The sequence below is a fragment of the Musca vetustissima genome, unplaced genomic scaffold (genome assembly GCF_032173495.1).
Source record: "Musca vetustissima isolate MV318-11 ecotype Yass unplaced genomic scaffold, APGP_CSIRO_Mvet_v1 utg29272, whole genome shotgun sequence".
NCBI lineage: Eukaryota > Metazoa > Arthropoda > Insecta > Diptera > Muscidae > Musca > Musca vetustissima.
In genome coordinates this window covers 100,418-123,518 of record NW_026872914.1, presented here as the reverse complement: position 1 = coordinate 123,518, position 23,101 = coordinate 100,418, and the positions used below count along the sequence as shown (strand labels likewise).

At 33.6% G+C, this 23,101-nt stretch overlaps 2 protein-coding genes across 2 annotated transcripts; one reads left to right on the top strand and one right to left on the bottom strand.

The window, feature by feature from the left end:
* Positions 1-10,110: 10,110 nt before the first annotated feature.
* Positions 10,111-14,876, top strand: LOC133321423 (glycoprotein-N-acetylgalactosamine 3-beta-galactosyltransferase 1-like). The gene is made up of 5 exons (XM_061530513.1): positions 10,111-10,346; positions 10,824-10,920; positions 14,350-14,622; positions 14,682-14,684; positions 14,817-14,876. The coding sequence occupies exons 1-5, from the start codon at positions 10,111-10,113 to the stop codon at positions 14,874-14,876; spliced, it is 669 nt and encodes a 222-aa protein (XP_061386497.1).
* Positions 14,877-17,135: 2,259 nt separating this feature from the next.
* Positions 17,136-21,483, bottom strand: LOC133321412 (glycoprotein-N-acetylgalactosamine 3-beta-galactosyltransferase 1-like). Its single transcript, XM_061530502.1, has 4 exons — positions 21,074-21,483; positions 17,647-17,743; positions 17,315-17,587; positions 17,136-17,249 (listed from the first exon to the last, which is right to left on the bottom strand). Exons 1-4 carry the CDS (start codon positions 21,481-21,483, stop codon positions 17,136-17,138), a joined length of 894 nt encoding a protein of 297 aa, XP_061386486.1.
* Between the last annotated feature and the right edge of the window lie 1,618 nt (positions 21,484-23,101).

Genomic DNA, 23,101 nt, shown 5'->3' with positions numbered 1-23,101 from the left:
TCATATATTTAAGTTTTCCTATTAAAAATTACCTATATCAGTCCATGACCAGTTATAGTCCCATGTTTATTTATAGCCCTCATCCAAACATCACGAGTTAATTTGGGTATCTTAAACAAAATAATCCCAATTTCCCATCTGAGATCTGTAGCTTTCTATTTAATGCTCTCTTGACTGTAATTTACCGTCCATATGAATGTCGCGATGAATTGGTGTAATATATAAATTTTGAATACCACTATGATGAAATTTAGCTACATTAGACACATCTTGCAATCGAATTATTAGGACTACAATTGTGGATCTTTGGTTTCGAAATTGATTTAAAATTTAATTTATTATTGCCTTTTAACAGAATTGTCAAAGTGACGTTCTAGAATCTTATTGGGGTAGTTTTTCCGATTTTAACGCGTCGGAAAATATTTTCCATATTTTTATGGTAAACATTTTCCAACCGAATGACAGAAATTTAGCATTTTGAATTTTTTTCACAGAAAATTGCCAATATTATTCCATATTTTGACATAGTCCCAATATAAAGGCCTCATCCGCATATTAGCCGAATTTTCCAATTGGAACATGGTTCTATATTTATTTTTCCCAGAGGATATATTTTACACCTGCCAGTTTTGACGACAGATAGATCCTAGATCTTGACCTATAGATCTTAACCTTTTCATTTTTTGAAGTTGTGGCAGTTTGTGTTGAAAATTTAAGAAAGTTGCGACCCTACATTCGGATTTGGTAAAAATATTGCGATGTGCAATCAATGGATCAAATCGGATACTTTATACGCCCCGTATGAAATTTACAAGTTTATTTTCTAATTTCGACCCTCTGTTCGGAGAGATACCACAAGGAGTGGAACGATATTTTCCCATCTTCGAACATGATCTATGTTGTAAAGAAATATTACAATGTGTAAAAGTTACGCTTATCCTTGAGAATTATTATCCGCAAATTGTGTGAAACTGATTTTTTCCAAAGAATCATGGAATATAAAATCAATATTTTGATGACGGACATTTTTGTCGCAGCCACACCTCCATTAGCCATAATGTTGGTATTGCTATATGGGGGCTTTAGGAAACGGCGAACTTAAATTTATCTTTATACATTATTATTTTTATTATACCAAATATAATTAATCTTAATTGGAAATAATTATCAGGACTTTTCAAAAACTCTAAAATCAGAGCTTATCTTAAAATTACTCTGTCAGAATGAACTACATTTGCCAAATGTTAGTGTCAAATTGCTGTTTTATTTTCAAATTTCTAAATTATAACCACAGCTGTGGCCAAAATCGTCAGAACATCAATCCGATTTTACTGTCATGTGACCTATCAACATCAAATAAAATGTATAGATCTAGGATGCAAATTTTTACAAAAGCGGACATATTCCAGATGGGCCTCGTTAAATTGCTTAGAATTTTATTCGGATTACGAATGTTGGGCGGGATTAAACATAACCTCCATAATATGACGGCAGGTAAATAATTATTTGCCTACAAAAATATATTCTGTAAAGTATATGGAAAATATTACGAAAATCTATATAGACCCTAATCGAATACTTTTTTTAAATGCTATGATATGATAATGCAATGAACCAAAATAGTCCATGGTCTTATTTCCTTATTTGCAAAGGCCTAACACCCTGCTATATATACCACAGTGTGATGTAAACTACAACAACAAAACTAGAACAAATAACAACGAAATGCTGCTTTAATAAAAGACTATAAAAATTGAAAATATTTTTACAGCCACAACAACGAAACAAAACCAGAAATAAAAAAGGGAGTGGAATGTAAAAATAAAATCCAGCTGACATTACAGCTTTGGCAGAATGCCCAGATGTAATATTTTCTTGTTTGGGGTTTTTTTGTTTCATTCCCTTACAAAAGGTGGAATGTTGGAAATGTAAACCCATAAAGACACGGCGCTGATAATCCCTTTAGTAACCATGGCGCATGATCCTGCAGATAAAGCAGCCCCCTTTTTTTCTACACTAAAAGCAGGCAGGCAATAAAATAGTGAAACAAAGCGATAACAATAACACCCTAAGGGTATGGGGAGGAAGTTGTCACGAGCCGTGGAACGTGTCAAACGGGTCCTGTTATGTTTTTTTTTTATAATTTTATCACATTCCAAATTCTTATCACTGAGCATGCGTAGCGTGACACTTGGCTGGTAGGTAACCCAGGCTCTATCGGGGGGTTGGTTAGAACGTGACTTAATAAAGTGTCGACTAATGTTATGAACCTGATTTACATATATTTTTTCCAAAAACCTTTTTTTCACTAATGAATAGCTGATAATGCAGCACAATGTAAAGAAATTCTAATTTGAGTTTTTCTGAATTCGAATGAAACCAAAAAAATTTAAAGTTTTACGCTTGATCCTTTCGGAAATGGCTGTTGAAACAATACCAGCCACATGGACATTTCACGCACGTGTGCCAAGCTATATTGCATTAAGAAAAATACACATGCCAAAGTGGTAAGCTGTAGCTTTTCATTCCGGCATACGACCAAAAAATTGTATTAGCATATGAGCTGCACCCGAAAAAAATATTTTTACATCAGTATGGGGTTAAATTATTCAGCATGCAGTAATTTACATTAAATGGAAAGTTTTCTTAAAATGGAATTTTATGCGGAAACTGGAATAACCAGAAAAGTTCAGGATTTTTTGGCAACACAAAGATAAAATTCGTCTGGTGATGCCAACCTGACGTTTGGTAGGAAAGAAGAGGGGTTTAACCCACCACATGTCCATAGTAGAACATACACTTAAGTCAGTCAAGGTCTGTTATAAGCTGTATGAAGGGAGAGTTAGAAAAAATATCTTGATATTATGTCCCTATATTTCTAGGAATTCTGTGTTCTTAGTGAAGACCTTCAGTTTTTTTTATTCACCCCACTTCATCACATTTAGGTTGTAAATAGTACATTTTTTCTGAAAAGGGTTCGAAGTTTCGTGAAAGCTGGACAGTCCTAACGTTTCGTTATCTTCCCCTCATGCTCTACACCTGCTGATTCCGACTCATCTAATCTTATGTAAATGCGCCCGCTGGATGAGTAATTTTATATGGAGGCTATACCAAAACCTTGACCAAGATTCCCAATTTTCTACCTAAAACCAGAAATTTCACATTGACCATGAAAATACCTAAACATGAGCCTACATTAACTATTTTTTTCAAGGACACTTTACACCATAAAAGAACATGGAAAAGCAATTTCAAAATTGTCTTTAATTTCGTCTGGTCCAAACTTTTTATATCCATGAGCTTAATACCAAAAATACGGTCCGTATCCTCTAAGGTATGAACTCTAGAAAACGCTACTAGGACTATGAAACTCGTAACAAATGGGTGAAATCTTTATATGAATCTTTTCGAAAACAATGCCTTATACTGAACAATTTTCTGCGAAGGAGTGTTTGAATCCCAATTTACTGTTACTTCGTTTGGAATTACAAATTCTCAGGATAAAAAATTCTATTTATATGGAAACATTTTTTGCAAAACAAGTTTTTCCTCACCAAAAATCCAGAGTTTCAAACTACAGCCACTTCGGTTGAAAAGCGAGGCGTGGACAAAATCAAAAAAGATTATTCAATAAAGTTTTCACTCACCCTGAATCCGGTAACTTCGATGGAAAATGCGTTTCGGACTATCAAAATACTTTAAAGTGGTCGGGATCTGTATAAAGAGACTGTGTCAAAACATGGAACTACATTGAAAATGATCTGCCAAAGTATGAATCTCCCTGCAAAACCTGGAGAGGAAAATTACGCCCCTTCCGCTGGAAAAACCACTATCATTTTCAAAATACCGAAAATGGGCATCATTTTTATATAGAAGCTATGTCAATGAATGGGACTATACCTAACAAGTAATAATGACCAGTCGGTGTTGCCGACAGATATATACCCTCAGCCTATGATTTACGGAGATCTTTATACCTAATTTTATTTATACCTTATACAAGGTATATGATTACATCAAAGAGATTTCGGATATAATCCCATCATCGGACTTGATCTAGGCTTGATAATGATAATAGGTTGTGCCAAACCAAACTTTGTTCAAATCGAACATTTCATTCGCCTGCTACATATTAATTATAAATATTGAAATTTTTTACCATTTGTGGCGGAGGTACCAAAAGTGTCCTATCTTCTGACTTGATTCAGACTTTTTAAAGATAATATGTTGTGCATATTTTGGTTCAAACCGGACATTCCTTTCGCCTAACATTTAATTTATAAATATAAAAATGTGTGACCCATTCGCCTAATATATATCGTTTTGCCTATAATATCGTTTTGAAAATTCAGCTAAAAACATAAAAATATCTAAAATGGGTCTTGACCCTTATATAAGGCTTATGTCAAAACATGGACCTACTTAGAACATTTTCTGTAACTACATTTTTACTCTCCAAAATTGTAAATTACAGTCCTTCGGAATGATAAATTACAGTCTATTCGATTGAGATTGATGTTAAAACCTTCAAAATATCGAAAATGGAGCTGGCAAAGATGCTTTTCGGTAAAGATTACCTTCAAAACATATAATGTAGACCGATATATACCGAGCATTAGTAGCAATGTGTGTGTTATAAATATTGCGAGCTCTATCGTCTTTTCAACGGACATAATGTCAATGCAAACACATGTTTCGTTCTTCTTGTGCGCAAAACTTAAGAATTACTTCAAAATATTTCCACCAACACTAAGTAAAGTTATTTCAACTTAAATCTACTCCAAAAATACTGGAACTTATGTTTCGATTAAATGAAACTTATTTACAAATTACATTCCTATGATGTGTAATTCATTGCACAGGACTGTCATTATCCTTTATTAACACATACCGATAAGCCACTGTGTAAATACTCCCCGTTAACAAAACTTCATGTGACGTGACTAAAATATTTATCTGTCAATGGGCGAGCATCAATATTCTGTTCATTCACTTTTCGTTTTAATAGCAATTTATGGTATGTATAAAACTTCTATCTCTCTATAGCACTCTCTTCACTTTCCCATTATAACCTTTCATTTTATTATCTTCATGTTATTTGTTCTTAATATTGTTTTCTTTTTATTTAACACCCTGGTAATTAAGTTTACCCCCTCAAAATAATATCGAGTGTGACAATTGTCTTAACCGAAAAATTTCTTAATTTCAAATTCATGTAGAAAGAAAGCACACACATACAGTAGATGTCTCCTTATAATTATATATCGGCATTATATTACTGCCACCAGGATTGTAAAACGAACGCTACAGGTTGCTTGGTTAATTGCAATCGTAGTGAATTGCCTCCTGCCACCATGTCTTCGTCTTGACTTTATTGTTATTTCGTTCCAAAATGCCTTTCTTGGCTGAGTCACGAAAAACATCCCTCCCCGATTTTACGGTTTCGTGTATGTTTGACACCCTCCTTTCCTTTCCTTTCCGACAGAAATTGAAACACTATAATGAGTCACACTCCGAGGATTTTTATTACCTGTATAAAAAAAATGTGGTTCGTTTGGTATTGATGCCTCCTTTGTTCTTTGAATACTTGAAGGGACCCCTAACGTCTTATTAGAGTTTTATTAGACTAGATATTAGTGTGGAATGTTTATTTATTTATTGTATTTAATGTCGATAATATGAGATGCTTCCACAGACTATACATTCTACAGACCAATCATACATAATATATATTAGGGCGGACCAAATTTTTTGTCGATTAAATCCAGCCTCTAGGATGATTCTTTGGACAATTCTAAGCAACTATGGTGACTTTGGTCTTTCGCATAGCCCCATAAAAATCTAATATATAATCTCATAAATCTAAATATTGACCGATCTTCACCGAAACAGTCATTCTTTCATCAGACCCCTTCATTACTAGGGTCATAGAATTGTCTGGACTGTCGGCCAGATCATCGCCCAGACGAAACGACTAAAGCTAGAAGCTTAAAATTTTGAGTGTGGGTTATTGTTGGTGTGTAGGAGATACTGCTGGGTTTTTTGGAAATTCGAACTAGAAGGATACGAATAGTACTAATATGTACCAAATATAGTACTCTTTGTATTAGGCGAACGGGAAGAGCTAGAATTCTGAAGTTTGGAATGTGAGTCACTGATGGAAATTTAGAAAGATGTACAAAAGGGTTTTTGAAAATTCGATCCAAAAATGTACGAAAAGTACTACATTTTACTAAATTTAGTTCTAATTGTATATGTATTGTACATATATAGCTAGAAACTTGAAATTTTATATGGAATAAAGGTTGGGAAGTGGTATTGATTTATGGAAATGGTTTATGAAATTAGTACATATTTATATAAAATGTACAAAATGGTACTAAATTTAGTACTATTTGCGTTTAAATGAGTGTATAGAGATGAAAGGCTGAAAATCGGAATTAGGAATACTATTGTAGTACAGGATTGAGGTTGCTTAAAAAAATCGTACTTATGTGTACGAAAAGTATTAAATGGTACTAAATTTGGTGCAAGTTGGATTTAGGTGAACGGATAGAGCTGGAGTCTTCAAATTGAGAACTAAAATGACTGTTGGAGTGTAGGATTGAGGTAGTTGAAAGAAATTCGTACTTACGGATACGAAAAGTTCTATATGGTACTAAATCTAGTACAATTTGGATTTTGCTTGAAAGGATAGAGCTGAAAACCTGAAATTTGGAAGTAAGATTACTGTTGAAGATTGAGCTGTAGACACATCTTTGGAAATTAGTATTTATGTGTACGAAAAGTACTAAACGGAACTAAATTTGGTACAATTTGAATTTGGGTGAACGAAGAGATCTGGAAACCGAAAATTTGGAATAATAGTTGCTGTTGGAATATAGAATTGAGAAGCATAGTACTTATGTGTACTAAATGGTACTATATTTGGTATAACTTAATTATGTGTGAACGGATAGAGCTGGACTCCAGAATTTTCAAATTAAAATTACTGTTGGAGTGTAGGAAAAAGGTACTAACTGGTAACAAATGGTTTACAAATTGTTTTTGTGTGAATGGATAGGGCTGAGATCCTGAAATTTTGAATAAATATAACAGTTTGAGTGCAGGATTGAGATATGTCGGTAGTTTTGAAAATTCGTAATACGTGTACTAAATGGTATTAAATTTGGTAAAATAGGAAAACTTAAATTTGGAATGAAATATTACAGAATTACGGTAGTATTGGAATTACGTACTTATGGATACGAGAAGCACTAAATTGTACTAAATATGGTACAATTCGTTTTTTGTGAGCAGGAATCATAAAATTTTGAATTAAAATTAAGGATTGGATTGTAGGACGAGACATGGAGTTAGTTTTAAAAATGTGTAATTATGTGTGCTAAATGGTACTAAGTTTAGTACAATTTAGATTTGAGTAAAAGGATAGAGATGGAAAACGTATATTTAAAAATAAAATTACTGTTAGAGTACAGGATTGAGACAGTGTTGGAAATTCGAACTCGTAAGTACGAAAAGTACTAAATATGGTACAATTTGGATCTATGTGAACAGATAGGGCTGGTATCCTGAAATAGTTTTGAAGTGTGAAATTGAGAAGTTTTAGAAACTCGTACTAACCTCTACGAAAAGTAATAAATGATACTAAGTTCGATACAATTTGGATGTTGGTGAACGGATAGAGCTGGAATCCTTAAATGTGCACTTAAGGTTATTATTGGAGTGCATGACTGAGGTAGTTTTGGAAATTCGTACTTATGGGTACAAAAAGCACAAAATTTGGTGCAATGTGGACTTGAGTTAGAACTCGAATTCTGAAAGTTGCCATTTAGGTTACTGTGGGAGTGTAGGAAAAGTACAGAATGGTACCAAATATGGTGCAATTTGGAGAACAGACAGAAATTCTTAAATTTGAACTTACGATTGCTATTTGAAAGCAGGTTTGGAATATTGGGATAAGTTTGTAATATGGGTACGAAATGTACAGAATTGTTCCAAATCTGGTATAATTACTTTTTAATGAACAGACAGAGCTGGAATGATAAAATTACGATTACTATTTGAAAGCAGGATTGAGGTACATTTGGAAACTTGTACTTATTAGTACGAAAAGTACTAAATTTGGTACGGTTTGGACTTTGGTCGAATTAAGATTACTGTTTGAGTGTAGGATTGATGTAGTTTTTGAAATTCTTACATAGGAGTATGAAAAGTACTAAATGATACTAAATTTGGATTTGGTTGAACCCAGAGATTTGGAATTTAGATTATTTTTAAAGTGTAGTATTGAGTTATGGCGACAACTTTGGAAAATCTAATTTATGTGTACGAATTGTAAATAGAATAGAAAATTCACTAAAATTGGATTTGGGTAACTGAAAGAGCTGGAACCTAAAATTTGGAATGTCGGTCACTGACGAAGAGTTAGAGAGAAGTACCAAGTGGGTTTTGGAAGTAAAATGAAACTAAATTTGGAACCTACGTATTAGCTGAAATCTAAAAAAATGGATTTCGGAAAATAGTGCTTATGTGTGTGAAGAGTACTAAATGGTAATAAACTTGATATTAGATGTAGAAATACAGTATTCACGATGAAATATTTTGTTATTCCCTTTCCGAATGGAAGGATGGTATATTATATTTGCCACTCCATTTGTAACCCATTGAAATGTCCTTTTTTTGCCCTACCGAATATAACCCCTTTTTTCACTTGTTATACTATCCGATTTATGACTAATGAGGACCTTTGATATATCGAAATTAATATTAATCGAAATACCTTCGAACTAAATCCACATTTAATTCAAGTTTTTAACATGTTCTATATTAATGGAAATTGAATAAATCTGAACCGTTTTGTTGTTTGCTTTATTTAAGGAAACCTACAAAATTTCAACTAAAAATCTCAAGAACTCTTGAAGGTATAGCCGCTTTATTGTGTCAGCATCAAGTTCCTTTAAGGATTAATTTCAACAAATTTAATTTTGGGTCTTGATTTAATTCGAACCTACACTAATTCTACATAATGTCCCTAACAAATTTGAAGTGAAATTTCAAAAACTCTTGAAGATATAGACAATTTATTGTGTTAGTATCAAGTGACGGCTGAAGGGCTTCTCAAACTTTAAACGCGTTTTTCTCCAAACCGTATTTTTGCGAATGGCGGACACGATAACTCAAAAAATAACCCAATCGATTCCAAATTTTGGGACGTTTCTCTGTGAGTGTATAGCTATCGTATGAACTAGGATAAGACCAATCGGTGAAGATCTTCCTTATTTTTTAACTAGGTTTGTGGTCAAAAATAGGCGATTTTCCAAAAATATTTTTTCAAAAGTCCGCCATTTTGTTAATTTAAATACTAATATTTAAGCGAGGTCAATATTCCTAGTTCATACGAGAGCCGATGTTCCAGTGAGGAGTTATCATGCCCAAATAAGGACTTTTCTTTAATCACAAAAAACAACAACAACAAAACAATAACAAACAAATTTTGTAAATTATTTTTCTTCTTTTTTTAATCTTCAAATATATATGAGTACGTTAGTTGAATTATATATTGCGGTATTTCATATTTATAATGAAGAGTATAAACAATTCGACTCTACTGAACTATGTATGCATGGTACTACTCGTTTCCTCTCCAATGAATGATAAAAATCGAAACCTGCAAAAGATGCGATGACGCTGTTAAGCCATCACTGTATATTTTGGATTCAACGGCTTAGTTTGTGTTTATGAAGCAATAATAACAGAAGTACCCACAGAAGAATTACTGCGAAAAGGCGTATTCAAACCAAACCTAAAAAGAAAATGATAAAAGCCAATTCCACAAGAGCTTCCTTATCATCATTACGTGCCGTTTTCAAAAGTGCATTATATTTGATAGTTGGTCTATTTATTGGCATATCATTTACACTAATTTTCTTTAATGAAGTAAATGAATGTCCCAGAATAAGAAAAGAATTTAATTCAACAAAATATCTTCATTTTGCTAACCAAAGTAATGAGTCCAATAAAAAAGATATATATTCTAAGAGTAATGGACTATCCAATGACAACATTCATAAACAATTATTTAATAGTACCCGAGTCCTTTGTTGGATAATGACACATCCCGACAATCATTATAGCAGAGCCATACACATAAAGAATACGTGGGGACGCCGATGCAATTCTCTAATTTTTATGAGCACGCAAACGGATGCGACATTGCCAAGCATTGCATTACCTGTTGACGACGGTCCGAATAGCTTGTGGAATAAAACAAGACTTGCTCTGAAGCACATACACGATAATCATTTAAACAATGCCGACTGGTTTTTAAGAGCTGACGATGATACGTAAGTAAAAAAAATATTTTAGTATAAAAACACTGTGCTACACTAAATACACAAAAAATATTCAAATAAAAAGGAAGGGAATACAAGAAATCGAACGTTATATGAGAATACAAGCTTAAAAACTGTTATGTTCCGCAGTTCCAAATTTATATACCCCCAACGAAAATACCTAAAATCTTTTGGATCATTATACCAAAACGTAGACCTATACTTTTCATAGCTGTATCTTAAAAATAAAAACAACAAATGGTGGATCTATACTTAAAAAAGTTTTGAAAATGTTCTAAGAATAACAAGTGTCTAACCTCAGGTAATTCCAACTGACGGACGATTGTAGACGATTTCATAGAATAACAAAATCGTTACTGCAAAATAATTTAAGTCCAAACTAAATCGTCGAATCGTAATATGATACTTTATCGAATTATTGAATACAACTATTTTGTCTAAGTTCTCTATAAACCTTTTTTATTTCAGATATGTGATAATGGAAAATCTTCGCATGTTTCTTTATGACTATTCCGCTGACGACCCTCTGTATTTTGGATGCAAATTGAAGAGAAGTGGACAACCTGTAAGTAAAAGTCAAACATTGAAATATGTTAAAAGAAATATAAAAAAATCACACTGCAATGAAAAAATCCACTTCTTCAAAGATTGGAAAAACATTGGATTCGTGTAAAATTTTGACCATTTTGAAAGTGATGTACCAAAGCAGTGGACCGGCATTTCCCATCTTCGAAAATATACTGAATTTGGAGGTCATATTATGGGGTGCAAAGTTTGGATAAAATCGGTAACAGGGGGGCGTACTACGGACATTTATAAATCGACTTCAATTGTTTGAAAAATTTAGATGATAGCATAATGCTGAGGGTATAAAAATATACCCCAAATCCCTAAAATGCCGAATTATTGGAAGTATTGTTATATGGGATCTACCCCGAAACATAAGTTAATATTGATTGTTTTTGATAGGGACATTTTTCAACCTTATGAGAATCCTAAATACTAAATGACAGCAAATCTGTTTGAACTACCTAAATACCGAAATTTGGAAGGCATTGTGATATATCAGGCTACCTTAAAAATAATATAGATACTTTTGGTAGGAAGATTTGCATTAAAACCCAAAATTTCAAATTAAAGCAAATTCGGTAGGAAGACATGCCCTGCATCCCCAAATACCGAATATTTTAGGGTACAATTATATATGTGTGCTATATCAAAACGTGGAACGATTTATCCCACTTTTACTACTAACAATTCCGAGGAGTAGTATCAATGTTGCGAGTTACATCGGAATTTCACGGACGGAAAGTACTAAATGTGGTACAATTTGTATTTGGCGAACCGGCAGAACTCTTATATTTGAAATGAGGGTCACTAATGGAGTGTAGAATAGATGTAGATTAGGTTAGGGATGTACGGTTGTTGTAACAACTGTCCACTCGGAAACTATGTCCATTGTGATAATCCTTTATGTTTAAGTGTACCTATAAAGAAAAGAAAAAAGATAGTGGAAGAATAGAGAGAAAAATAGTGAGAAGAAGGGGGCGGAAGAGAGATTATTTTAGTCAAGTCAATTTTTTGACAAACACTAGAATTTGGTTAGGGTCTATTTTGGAGAAGAAGACTAGATTATCAATTTCATAACATCCAAACTGTTTATGTCTTCTGCTGATCAGCGATGGACATTTGCAGAGGATGTGCTCAATTGTTTCCAGTTCTTCTTCGTCCTCACATAGACGACAGTAATCCTCTCCACTGGAGTCCCACTTAAAGTGAGAGATCTAACTATGCAGTGGCCAGTAATAATCCCCACAACGATTTTGATCTCCCTCTTGCTGTGTTCCAGCAGCGAAGACGTTCTTTTACGAGAGAATTCTGGCCAGATAGATTTAGAGATTCTGCAAGCAGGTTCCCTTAGCCATCTGTTACCGACTACCTCGCAATGGAACGCACGGATTCTGCTTTTACTATCTCGGCCGCTTTCGTGATTGCGAGAATCTCTGCTTGAAAAACGCTACAGTCATTGTTGAGTTTATATGAGTTCTGTATACCTAATTCCCTACAGTAGACGCCTGCGCCAGTGCCTTCTTCCATCCATTCTTCCATTCCATGGCAGAGGTAGGGAGGCACTAGTCCAGGATTCCCTACTAGGAAATTCAACTTTGATGTCATTAAAGTCCCTTTGGGGGGGAATATAATAACTGATATGACTATCCCCCCTAAAGAGGTCATAACCTGGCGTTATGTTTAGGATGCTGGCATGACCATAGTTCAGCGATTTCAAGGCATCTGTTTCCCGTCTCAGAGTCTCAGGGCACACCTGGCCGCCTGGAATTTGATCAGAATATCAAATGGTTGGAGATTCAAGATTGCATTCAAGGCTGCCTGTGGTGCACTTCTTAATGCTCCGGTGATCAGAATTGAAGCCGATCGCTGTACTAAGCTCAGTTTTGTCAGCAGTTTATTTTTAATCACCCCCTGCCACCAGACAAGACAACCATAAGTAAGTATGGGTAAGACGATCGTAGTATACAGCCAGTGTATAATTCCGGGTCTCAATCCCCAACTCTTGCCTATGGAATTATTGCATGAATAGAGTGCCAGCAATCCCTTCTTGGAGCGTTCCTCAACATTCCTATTCCACAGTAACTTGCGGTCTAGGATAGTGCCAAGATATTTAGCTTCATCAGAAAGGGTTAAAGTCACTCCATCTAGCTTCACATTATTGAAAGCTCCTTCGATATCGAGGAATGCTGCCATCGTGTAGCCAGAGGACTCCATATTCTTCTCGATGTATCCAACCACCTCATGCAGAGCTGTATCCACTGATCTGCCTTTGATGTAGGCATGCTGGGATTTACTAAGGTTACTACGGTCAATGGTATTTCTAATTTATGAGTCTAGTAACCTTTCTAAAGTTTTTAGTAGAAAGGAAAAAAGGCTAATCTTTAGGTAGCGTATGACTCGGCTTTCGGGATGAAGGTCACGGTAACCTCTTTCCATAGACTTGGTATGTACGACAGAAGTAAACAAGCTCTAAAAATGTCCTGCAGAAATGATATTATACGTTCATCTGCGTGTTGCAGCATGGCCGGTAGAATAGATGCAACAAAGGGGTTTTTGAACATTCGAACTATAAGTATACGAAAAGTACTAAAATGTACTAAATTTGGTACAATTTCGTGAATGGATAGAACTAAATACTCGAAATTTGGAATGCGAGCTAAGGTTGAGAAGTGGGGTCAATATGAGAAGATGATTTTGAAAGCGTGTTCTCATGTATACGAAATTTGGTACAATTTGAATTTTTGGATGAACCAATAGAGATGGAATCCTGATATTTGGCGTTACGATCACTGTTTGGGGAGTAGGATTGGGTACTAAATTTGATACAATTTGGATTTAGGTGAACCGATAGAGCTGGAACACAGAAATTTGGATTAAGATTATTGTTGGAGTGTAGGATTGGGGATATGGACGTAGTTTTGGAAATTTTTACACGTGGGTACTAAATTTGATAAAATTTGGATCTAGTTGAACCAACAGACCTTGGAGCGTATAATTGTGGTGTTGTGTGTCGTACTTATGTGTACTAAATTTGGTACTATTTGAATTTTGGGTGAACCGATAGAGCTAGAATCCTAAAATTTGGAGTTAGTTGCACTGTTGAGGTCTTGAATTGGGATTTTTAAGAAGTTTTGGAGAAATATACTAAATGACAATAAATGTGGTACAATTTGTATTTAGAGTGAACCAATAGAGTTGGAATCGGGAATTTGGGTAATAAGTTTTCCATTCCATTGATGATGTTGATGAATGGGGTATGTGAGAAGTTTTGAAAATTCGTACTTATGATTGTTCAGGTAGGTAGTTGCGGATATTTATATTAATGTGTACTAACTGGTACTAAATTTGGATTTGGGTGAACATATATTTGAAATTTGTATCGCTTTAAAAATCAAAATCAATCAAATCTCCATACATTTTTTAGGAATTCATGGCCTCCGGTGCTGGTTATGTACTCAGCAAAAATGCTCTAATGAAATTCATCAACGAAGCTTATGATAACAGTGAAATTTGCAATGAATTGGAGGCGGATGAAAACATGGCCCTAAGTAATTGTCTAAGAAATATCAACGTTACATTTGGGGATACCAGAGATGAAAAACATCTGGAACGTTTTATAGCTGTATCGCCCTCACATGTTATTCCCGATTTCAAAATGGATTGGTATGGTACTGAAATTTACCATTCTGTCAATGAGGTGAGTTCCACACATTTATGTTTTTATATCATGTTTAATTAGTTTTGTTTGAATTTCAGAACGTAAGTTGTTGTTCTCCCCATGCAATCTCGTTTCATTATATAAATTGGCGGGAATTGTATACATTGGATTATTTATTATATACATTAAGACCTTTTGGTTTGTTTTCTAATATAACTTGGACATTGCCAAAGAGGTATACAAGTGAAGATCACAAAGCTCATGCGGAAATGAATGAAGTACTTACTACATAAGCCATAGATAACAATTAATACTTATAATATATATGTAGTTATATATTATTGTAATAAAGTGGAAAAACAAAATAAAAGCAACAAAATCAAATTTTTGTTTTTTCTCTTTGGGTTGAGCTAAATGATCCAAATGTTGCTATGAAATGAAAGACAGGGGATGAACCTACGTACTCACCATTATGTGATGCGTTTCGCTGTTGGTTAAGCGGCTCATTAAGCATATTGGGCTTTGTGACTTTACAAAGGTCCTTCGTTGATAAGTTGTATTTATATCAGATGTAATTAAAAATTACGTCTTCGAATTAAATTCAAATTCATCAAGGATCGACAATTTTTCTCAACTCCGGAAGCAGTCCTTTTCAAAGTAAATACACCTAAGTCTGTTTTTACACGGTCTTTTTGTACACGGTTTTGATATAACACGGTTTGAAAATTGAATATTTTAAATTTTTTTACACAATTTTATTCCATTTAGCACGATTTGAAATTTTATGTACTCAAATTTTTTTGTCAAATTTAATTTTTGCGAAGTACGTTCATATCACAAAAAAGTATTTATGAAAGAAAAAAGTCTGAAACCATCGATAGTTTGCGAACACTAGCTTAAAGATTTAAGTGAATTCCCCTTTAGCTCGTACAAACAATTTTACTGGTCAAAGCAAATGTGAATAGCACTAATTTAGGGGAATTCCCTTTTTTACACGGTTTTTTTATACGGCTTCTTCTGGAACCAATCTACCGTGTAAAAACAGACTTAGGTGTATTTCGAACATTTCCTAAAAAAGAATAGATTTTAAATCAAGGTTTTACTAAAGGAATTTCCCACAAAAAATCTTGACTACATCAGATATAAATTGACGAGAGTTTTTCTCTTAAATATTTTGGACAGTTTTTTTCTATATTCTTGTTTTAAAAACATAAATAAATTTAATATAATCCTAAATTATATAAATCCTAATTTTTATAAAAAATACTAAACAATTCGAATATATTCTCCGTTTATAGATTTGATTTGTACATAGCATTTCTGCACAAAATTCCCCAACGATGTTCATTCATTGTGTTTGTGTGTCACCCAGTGTTCTTTACATTGCGCCTGAATGTATGCAACAATAATATGAGTTCGATTTAACATCTACCAACTACATGATCGTTTTAGAGTTGCCAAGTTATATTGATATGTCTTGTTGGCAACGCAATAAAATATGGGTTCATTTGGAACCTTTTCAATAATAAATTCAGAGGTAAGTAAATCACATTAATATCCTCTACCATAAATTGCAGTGTATATTAAACCTCGAAATGTTCACCTGAGACCCCATAGAGTATTCCTCATAAAAATAAAATTCTATGTCGATATATATACCATAACGATATCCCCAAATATTCGGTATTTTGAAGTTTTTGGGAAGTTTGGGAGTTTGATAAATATTATAAATATGATAAATATTTAGGTTTCTTATTTGGTGGCCAATCTTGATACCAAAAATTATTAATATTGGCCCAAGATTCCGGGTAGCCCCTTTATAATGGTACCACCCGTTATTCGGTATTTTTGAAGGTTTCGTTTTTTTAACCGAATTGGCTGTAATTTGATTTTTCAGGTTATCGTGGGGTGTCAAATTCCTATAAAAAATTATCGGTTTACATTTCGGCTTAGCTCCCATTTCCGGTATTTTTCAATGTTTAAAAGTGGCCCGTTTAATTTACGTTATGTTGAAATTTCCCATCCCGAGTGTATGTAATATGTAAATTGGAGCATGAGCAATTGTTACCACATATACTGCAATAACGTAGTCCTTATATTAATTTCCCGATCGATTCAAGTAATCTTAAATGCACGTCACGTGGCTGAGTGTATAACATTTTCGTTACGGTTTTACTTAACAATGTTTTTACATGTAATATTCTACGTGTGTATATGTAATTTACCATGCCGTTTAAAACTTCTCGAAATAACCACCGCACACCCCATATCATCTTGTATATAATTTAATGTCGATTTTACAATGTCAATGTCTCAATCACAATAGAGTTTGCAATGTTTAAGATACTGTTTTTTCACATATATTTCTATTTTTTCCTAGTATGTATGTTATTGTAAGTATAACAAATATTTCTTTTAAAAAATATTTTTTTTCAGTCTTGGCGTGTCCTTAACTTTATAATTCATGTTCTTTGTTTATATCTTATGACAATTGTCTGTCTTTAGATTTTAAATTCTATGAAAAGGTTCCAAGTTTTACCTTGACTTAAATATTATCCCCTATCAATCAAAGGTTTCATTTTATAGAGAAAATATTCCATAACATAAAATTCTTCGGGAATAAGATAGTGAAACGATATTGCCGTCGCTGAACAACAGGTGACATTCTGAAATAAATATATAACGGAAAATAAAATAATTAAATAATTAATTAAATTATTTGCACTCTCACCTCATTTGAATCATGATATACTAATTTCGTATACCAATCCGATCTTATATTTGACATTACATCACGTGGTGCTAGCGGTATAAAACGCTCTTTACCCTCGACATCTCTTGAATCGCCTGCGATGACACCAATATTTTCCAAACACATACCCAATTGAAGATCTTCGGCTTGAAATTCACGATTACAAACGACATCGTTATCATAGGCTTCCTTGGCAAATTTCTCCAAAGATTTTTTGCTTAGGACATAGCCAGCACCGCCAGACATATAACCCTAGATTTTGGGAATATTATTATATAAAGAAAATTGAAGGTTTTACAAACTCTGTATACCTGCTGAATATGCTGCTGCAGCTTGCATCCGAAATATAAAGGGTCATCTGACGAATATGGACGGAGAAATGTGCGAAGATTTTCCATTATTATGTAACTGAAAATAATATGTAAATACTCATAAGTGATAAATGTATTCGCAAAAAGATTTACATGGAATGGAAACCCCATGGCGTCCAATTTAAATAATAAAAGTTTATGTAACACCGTATCAAACGCTTTACTAAAATCAGTGTAAACTACATCTGTTTGTTGCTTTGTAGCAAATCCATGGTGTGCATGGCAAGTTAATTCCATTAGATTTGTTAAAGTCGATCTCCCTTTTATGAAACCATGTTGACAAGGTGAAATTATTGGCGAAACGAAATGAATTATTCTACGTGATACTAGAAGTTCGAAAAGTTTTGGAATGGCGCTTAATTTTGCAATACCCCTATAATTCTCAATAACATTTCCGCTACCAGACTTATGTAAGGGGATAATGAAGCTAGATCTCCAGAACAGAGGAAAATATCATGTAGATAGCGAAAGATTAAAAATAGATGTGAGGGCTTATATAGTTCATAAGCACAAGTTTTCAATATATTCGCAGGTACTCCATCAGGACCTGGGGAGCAACAATACTTTATTGACACTAAACGATTCAACACTTCATCTTCTGTTAGAAGAAAAGTAGGAAAATTGTTTATCTTATCGATATTAAAAGCATAATTAGAGTTTAATGTGAATGTAGAGTATGTACTTTGAAAGAAATCTGCAAACATGTCTGCTATTTCAGCGGTATCACCAGAATCTTTGCTACCATACTTCATACTACTGGGAAATTCTCTAACTTTTCTTTTAGAATTAACAAATGTATATGAACTATAAAACTTTATTTAACATGCTTCGGAATGTCCGATTTGGGTAAAATATGCAACGTTTTGTTGTGTGATTTGTTGTCATTTTAAAGGTAAGTTCATGATGACTCTCTCATAGAAGTCCTGCTCTCTATTTGCAAAAAACTCTAGTAGCCGATGTTTACAATCCTCCCTAGATACCAATTTTTAATCATTAAAGACATTTTGGATTGCAAGAAAAATATGATAATCGCTTGATGCCAAGTCCGGACTTTATGTCGGATGCAATAAAACTTCCCAACCAAGCTCCCGAAGTTTCTGGCGAATCACTGTAGATGTGTGTGGCCTAGCGTCGTCCTGGTGGAACACGACACCTCTCCAGTTGGCCAATTCAGGTTGTTTCTGGTCAGTTGCTATCTTCAAACGGTCCAGTGATTAAAAGTAAAGCTTAGAATTTTGCGTTTGGTCATATAGAATAGCAGAACTTTCCTGGCCGTTTGTTCTAGTTTGACCACCGTTTAAGGTGCTTCACCGCTCTTTAACCAAGATCGCTTTGGCAAAGGTTTATCGTTTGTGATCCATTTCTCATCTCCAGTCACCATTCGTTTAAGAAATGAGTCTATCTCATTCCGTTTGGCCAAGGTTTCGCAGATTCGCGAAATTCGATTCATTCTATTTTTTTTTTTTTTTTTTTGTTAATTGGTATGGAACCCAAACATCGAGCTTCTTTTTGAATCCAGCTTTGTTTAAAAGGTTTAAAACAGTTTTATGGTCGGTTTTTAGCTCATGGGCGATGTTACGATTGCTAACATGCTGCTCAACTTCGACCATTTCTCCGATTTTATCGACATTTTCGATTTCTGGATTTCTTTTTTCCCAACCTAATATATGTAGTTAATCAACCTACATACCAATATCGACCATTTTAATACCATTCAGTACCTTTGTTCTCCTATATAAGTAACTACCTCCATATCTCAAAACTACACACCAATTCTCTATCAAGCTCTATACTATTACTATTATTATTAATACTATTATATTAGTATTACTTTTTTCCAAAACGAATTAAAACTTTCATGGTTCGAGCTCTATAGGTTCAACCAAATCCAAACTTTACCAAAATTTAGTATCATTCAGTACATATAAGTACGAATTTCTAGAACTACCTACATAACTCTATTCTACACTCCAACAGTAATCTTTATTACAAATTTAAGGATTCCAGATCTATCGGTTTACCAAATTTTTATTAAATTTAGTACCATTTAGTGCACACAAGTACGAATTTGCAAAACTTTATTCATACACCCTAACAGTGATCCTAACTCTAAATTTCGGCATTTCAGTTCTGTTCCAAAATTCAAATTTTACCATTTACTTATGTGTACGTACGAATTTCCAAAACGTCATTCAAAATTCATACAATCAATAGAAATCTTATTTCCCGTTTCGGAATTTCACGCACTTTCAAAGCTTCCCTTATACCCAATCCTTCACTCCAATAGTGATTCTAACAAAAATTTCAGTGTTCCAGCTCTATCTGTTCACCCAAATTGTACCAAATATAGTGCAATTTAGTACTTTTCGTACAACTACGTACATATCCCAATACTACACTCCGACGTTTCTCAAAATTAACCAATAAGGAAAGTAGTAAAGTCGGACGGGGCCGACTATATGATACCCTTCACCACATTCGGTATATTCAACAGATGAATCCTAACAGACGTCGCATTTTAAAAGGACCATCAAAATAAAATTGGATCCATAAACATGTCATTCTGCAACCTATACTAATTTTTTCATTTGGTCAGATATAGAAGGTATATCTAAATCTGAACCGATTTCAACGATTTCAGGAAATTTAACACATATCATTCTAGACCTAATTCATTACGCTGTGCCAAATTTCGTGCAAACCGAAAGATATTAAGGGACTTTGGTACACCATTTACCTTAAATTGGACAAAAATATATATGGGAGCTATATTTAAATCTGAACCGATTTTCACGAAACTTAGCACACATCATTCTAGGCCTAATTCATTACGCTGTGCCAAATTTCGTGCAAATCGAAAGATATAAAGGGACTTTGGTGCACCATTTACATTAAATCGGACAAAAACATATATGGGAGCTATATCTAAATCTGAACCGATTTTTCCCAATTTCAATAGGGTTCGTCTTTGGACCAAATAAGTGACCTATGCCAAATTTCATCCAAGTCGGATCATAAATGCGACCTGTACTTTGTTCACAAAAATACATGGACGGACGGACAGACGGACATGCGTAAATCGACTAAGAAAGTGATTCTATACATATTCTCAAAAGGTTCCATGTGTCTATCTCGTTTCCTTTTGCCTGTTACAAACATATGCACAAAGACATAATACCCTATACCACAGTGTGGTGAAGGGTATAAAAATGTATAAAATGGTACCATATAGTTTCGTGCCGTTCTTGTACGAATTTATGAAACCCCAGTCAATATGACACCTTCGGACTAAGAGTGACCCCGACCCAAAAGCCTTTTCCGTTTATAGATACAATTTTGACAAAGTTTCAAATTCACACTAACTTACGTATCATCATCCGCTTTCAGGAACCAATCAGCATCATTTATATGATTATCGTAAATATATTTCAGGGCCATCTTTGTTTTATTCCACAAATGTTGACGACCTTCACCCACTGGTAAGGCAATCGTTTGCAACACCTCATCTTCCTGCGAACTGATGAATAGCAATTTATTGCATCTGCGACCCCATGTCTCACGTACATGTATTGCCTTGGTCAAATGATTTGCTGGTTGGGTCATAATCCAACAGAGGATTCGTGTAGTGTTATACGATGTATAACCATGGCCGCTTTTAACATCGATTTCGGTAGTTCTGAATCCAGCATTTTGTTGGTCATTATTAAACCAAACAAATGTCGAATACAGACCAATGGTAAATCCAATTATTAGACAAAGTAAATTTTTCCAAATCATATCAATTTTCTTTACTTTTGAACTTATTTTTAACATATTGGTTTACACACACACACACACCTTCAAATACCATTCTTTTTTAATTTTTATTATTAACTAGAAATCATTTATTTACTGTTTGTTTTTAATTGTTTTTTGATTTGTTATTACCGAAAAACAAGTTTTGTTTTCATTGAAATTGTTTTGCGAAATCGTCTCGTTTTAATGTTCCTCTTTGTAATGCTTTCAAATAAATGACTAACCGAACGCCGTGATGAACAAGTGTTACTTCGGCGTATGAACGCGTACATTAACATTTCTTTTTTTGACAAAATCTCCACATCTTGTTTTTTGATTATGTTCAAATTTTGTTATTTTTTGTCGGTATTTTATTTGGATTTTATTGCATTTTACTATTGCGCCAAGTTAATTGTACTCTTCATCATCATCATCATCATCATAACCTTTGTATTTACGAGGAGAGAAAAATAATTCCGTTAATTTTTTAATATCGGTTCACACCTTCTTGTTCCTCTCATCCAAATGATACAATCGTGGAACGTAATATGAAACCATATAGACCTTGGTATCATTTAGCGTGGTTCTAAAAAATCGATGTCGAAGTTTTTTGGCAGTAACCTCAATAATGTTTCATTTTCATTGATTTTAAAATCCCAAAGATTTGAAAATCTAGAAATCTTGGTAGGTATGACCATTTCCAAAATCCCAAATAATTCGCATATTCTTACACCCACTAAAATGAAGAATTGAATTAAATAAGCAGATTTTTCAAATATTCATATAGATTTATTATTTTTATGAAAAAACTAACTTATGCATAAATCAGCCGCTAGATGGCGTAGTTTTCATATTATGGATGACAAAAACCGCATTCGTACAGAGTACCAAGATCAAAAAAATTAATGATAATACGCATTCTAATAAAAGTTAATATTTTTTGGAAATAATTTTTGTTATGACTGCACTTAGACGTCTAGACTAGTTTGGAGTTTAATGCGTTTTTCTCTCGCGTTTCTTTTTTGAATACGTTGGACCGGATTTTGATATATGTTGATAACACAGACCTGAACTATAAACAGGGGAAGCACAGAAATAAAATGTTCTTCACATTTCCTGTTAATTACAACATAGCATTGCACAAATACCGTTTTGATAGTAATATAATGCAAACAGCGTCATCTAACTTTTAACTCACGAAACAGGATGCCCCATTTTTGTGTCGATTTTGTTTTTCATAGACAAAAAAAATGTCATACATACTTGGACTTTATCAAATTTTAAATATCAATCATCAATAAAAAAATAAAATGAATTTTCTAAAGCTGCACATTGCTGTCAAGATTAAACTAAACTTATTTATATATTTATAAGTTTTAGAGACGGGGAACTTCGAAATATTTGTAAATATGAATGATTTAGCAATTTTTGCCACTGATCACATGATATGCGTATATTTAGAAGCAAGATATTTTCACACACGAAATATCAATAAATTTGATTTATTTTCAAAATATAATTGGATATCATAAAGGAAAATTCGTGCGTGTTTTTATTTTTATCACATTAAATGTTGTAGCTCTGAGAATAATTATTTTTCATATTTTTTGCTAATGGGTTA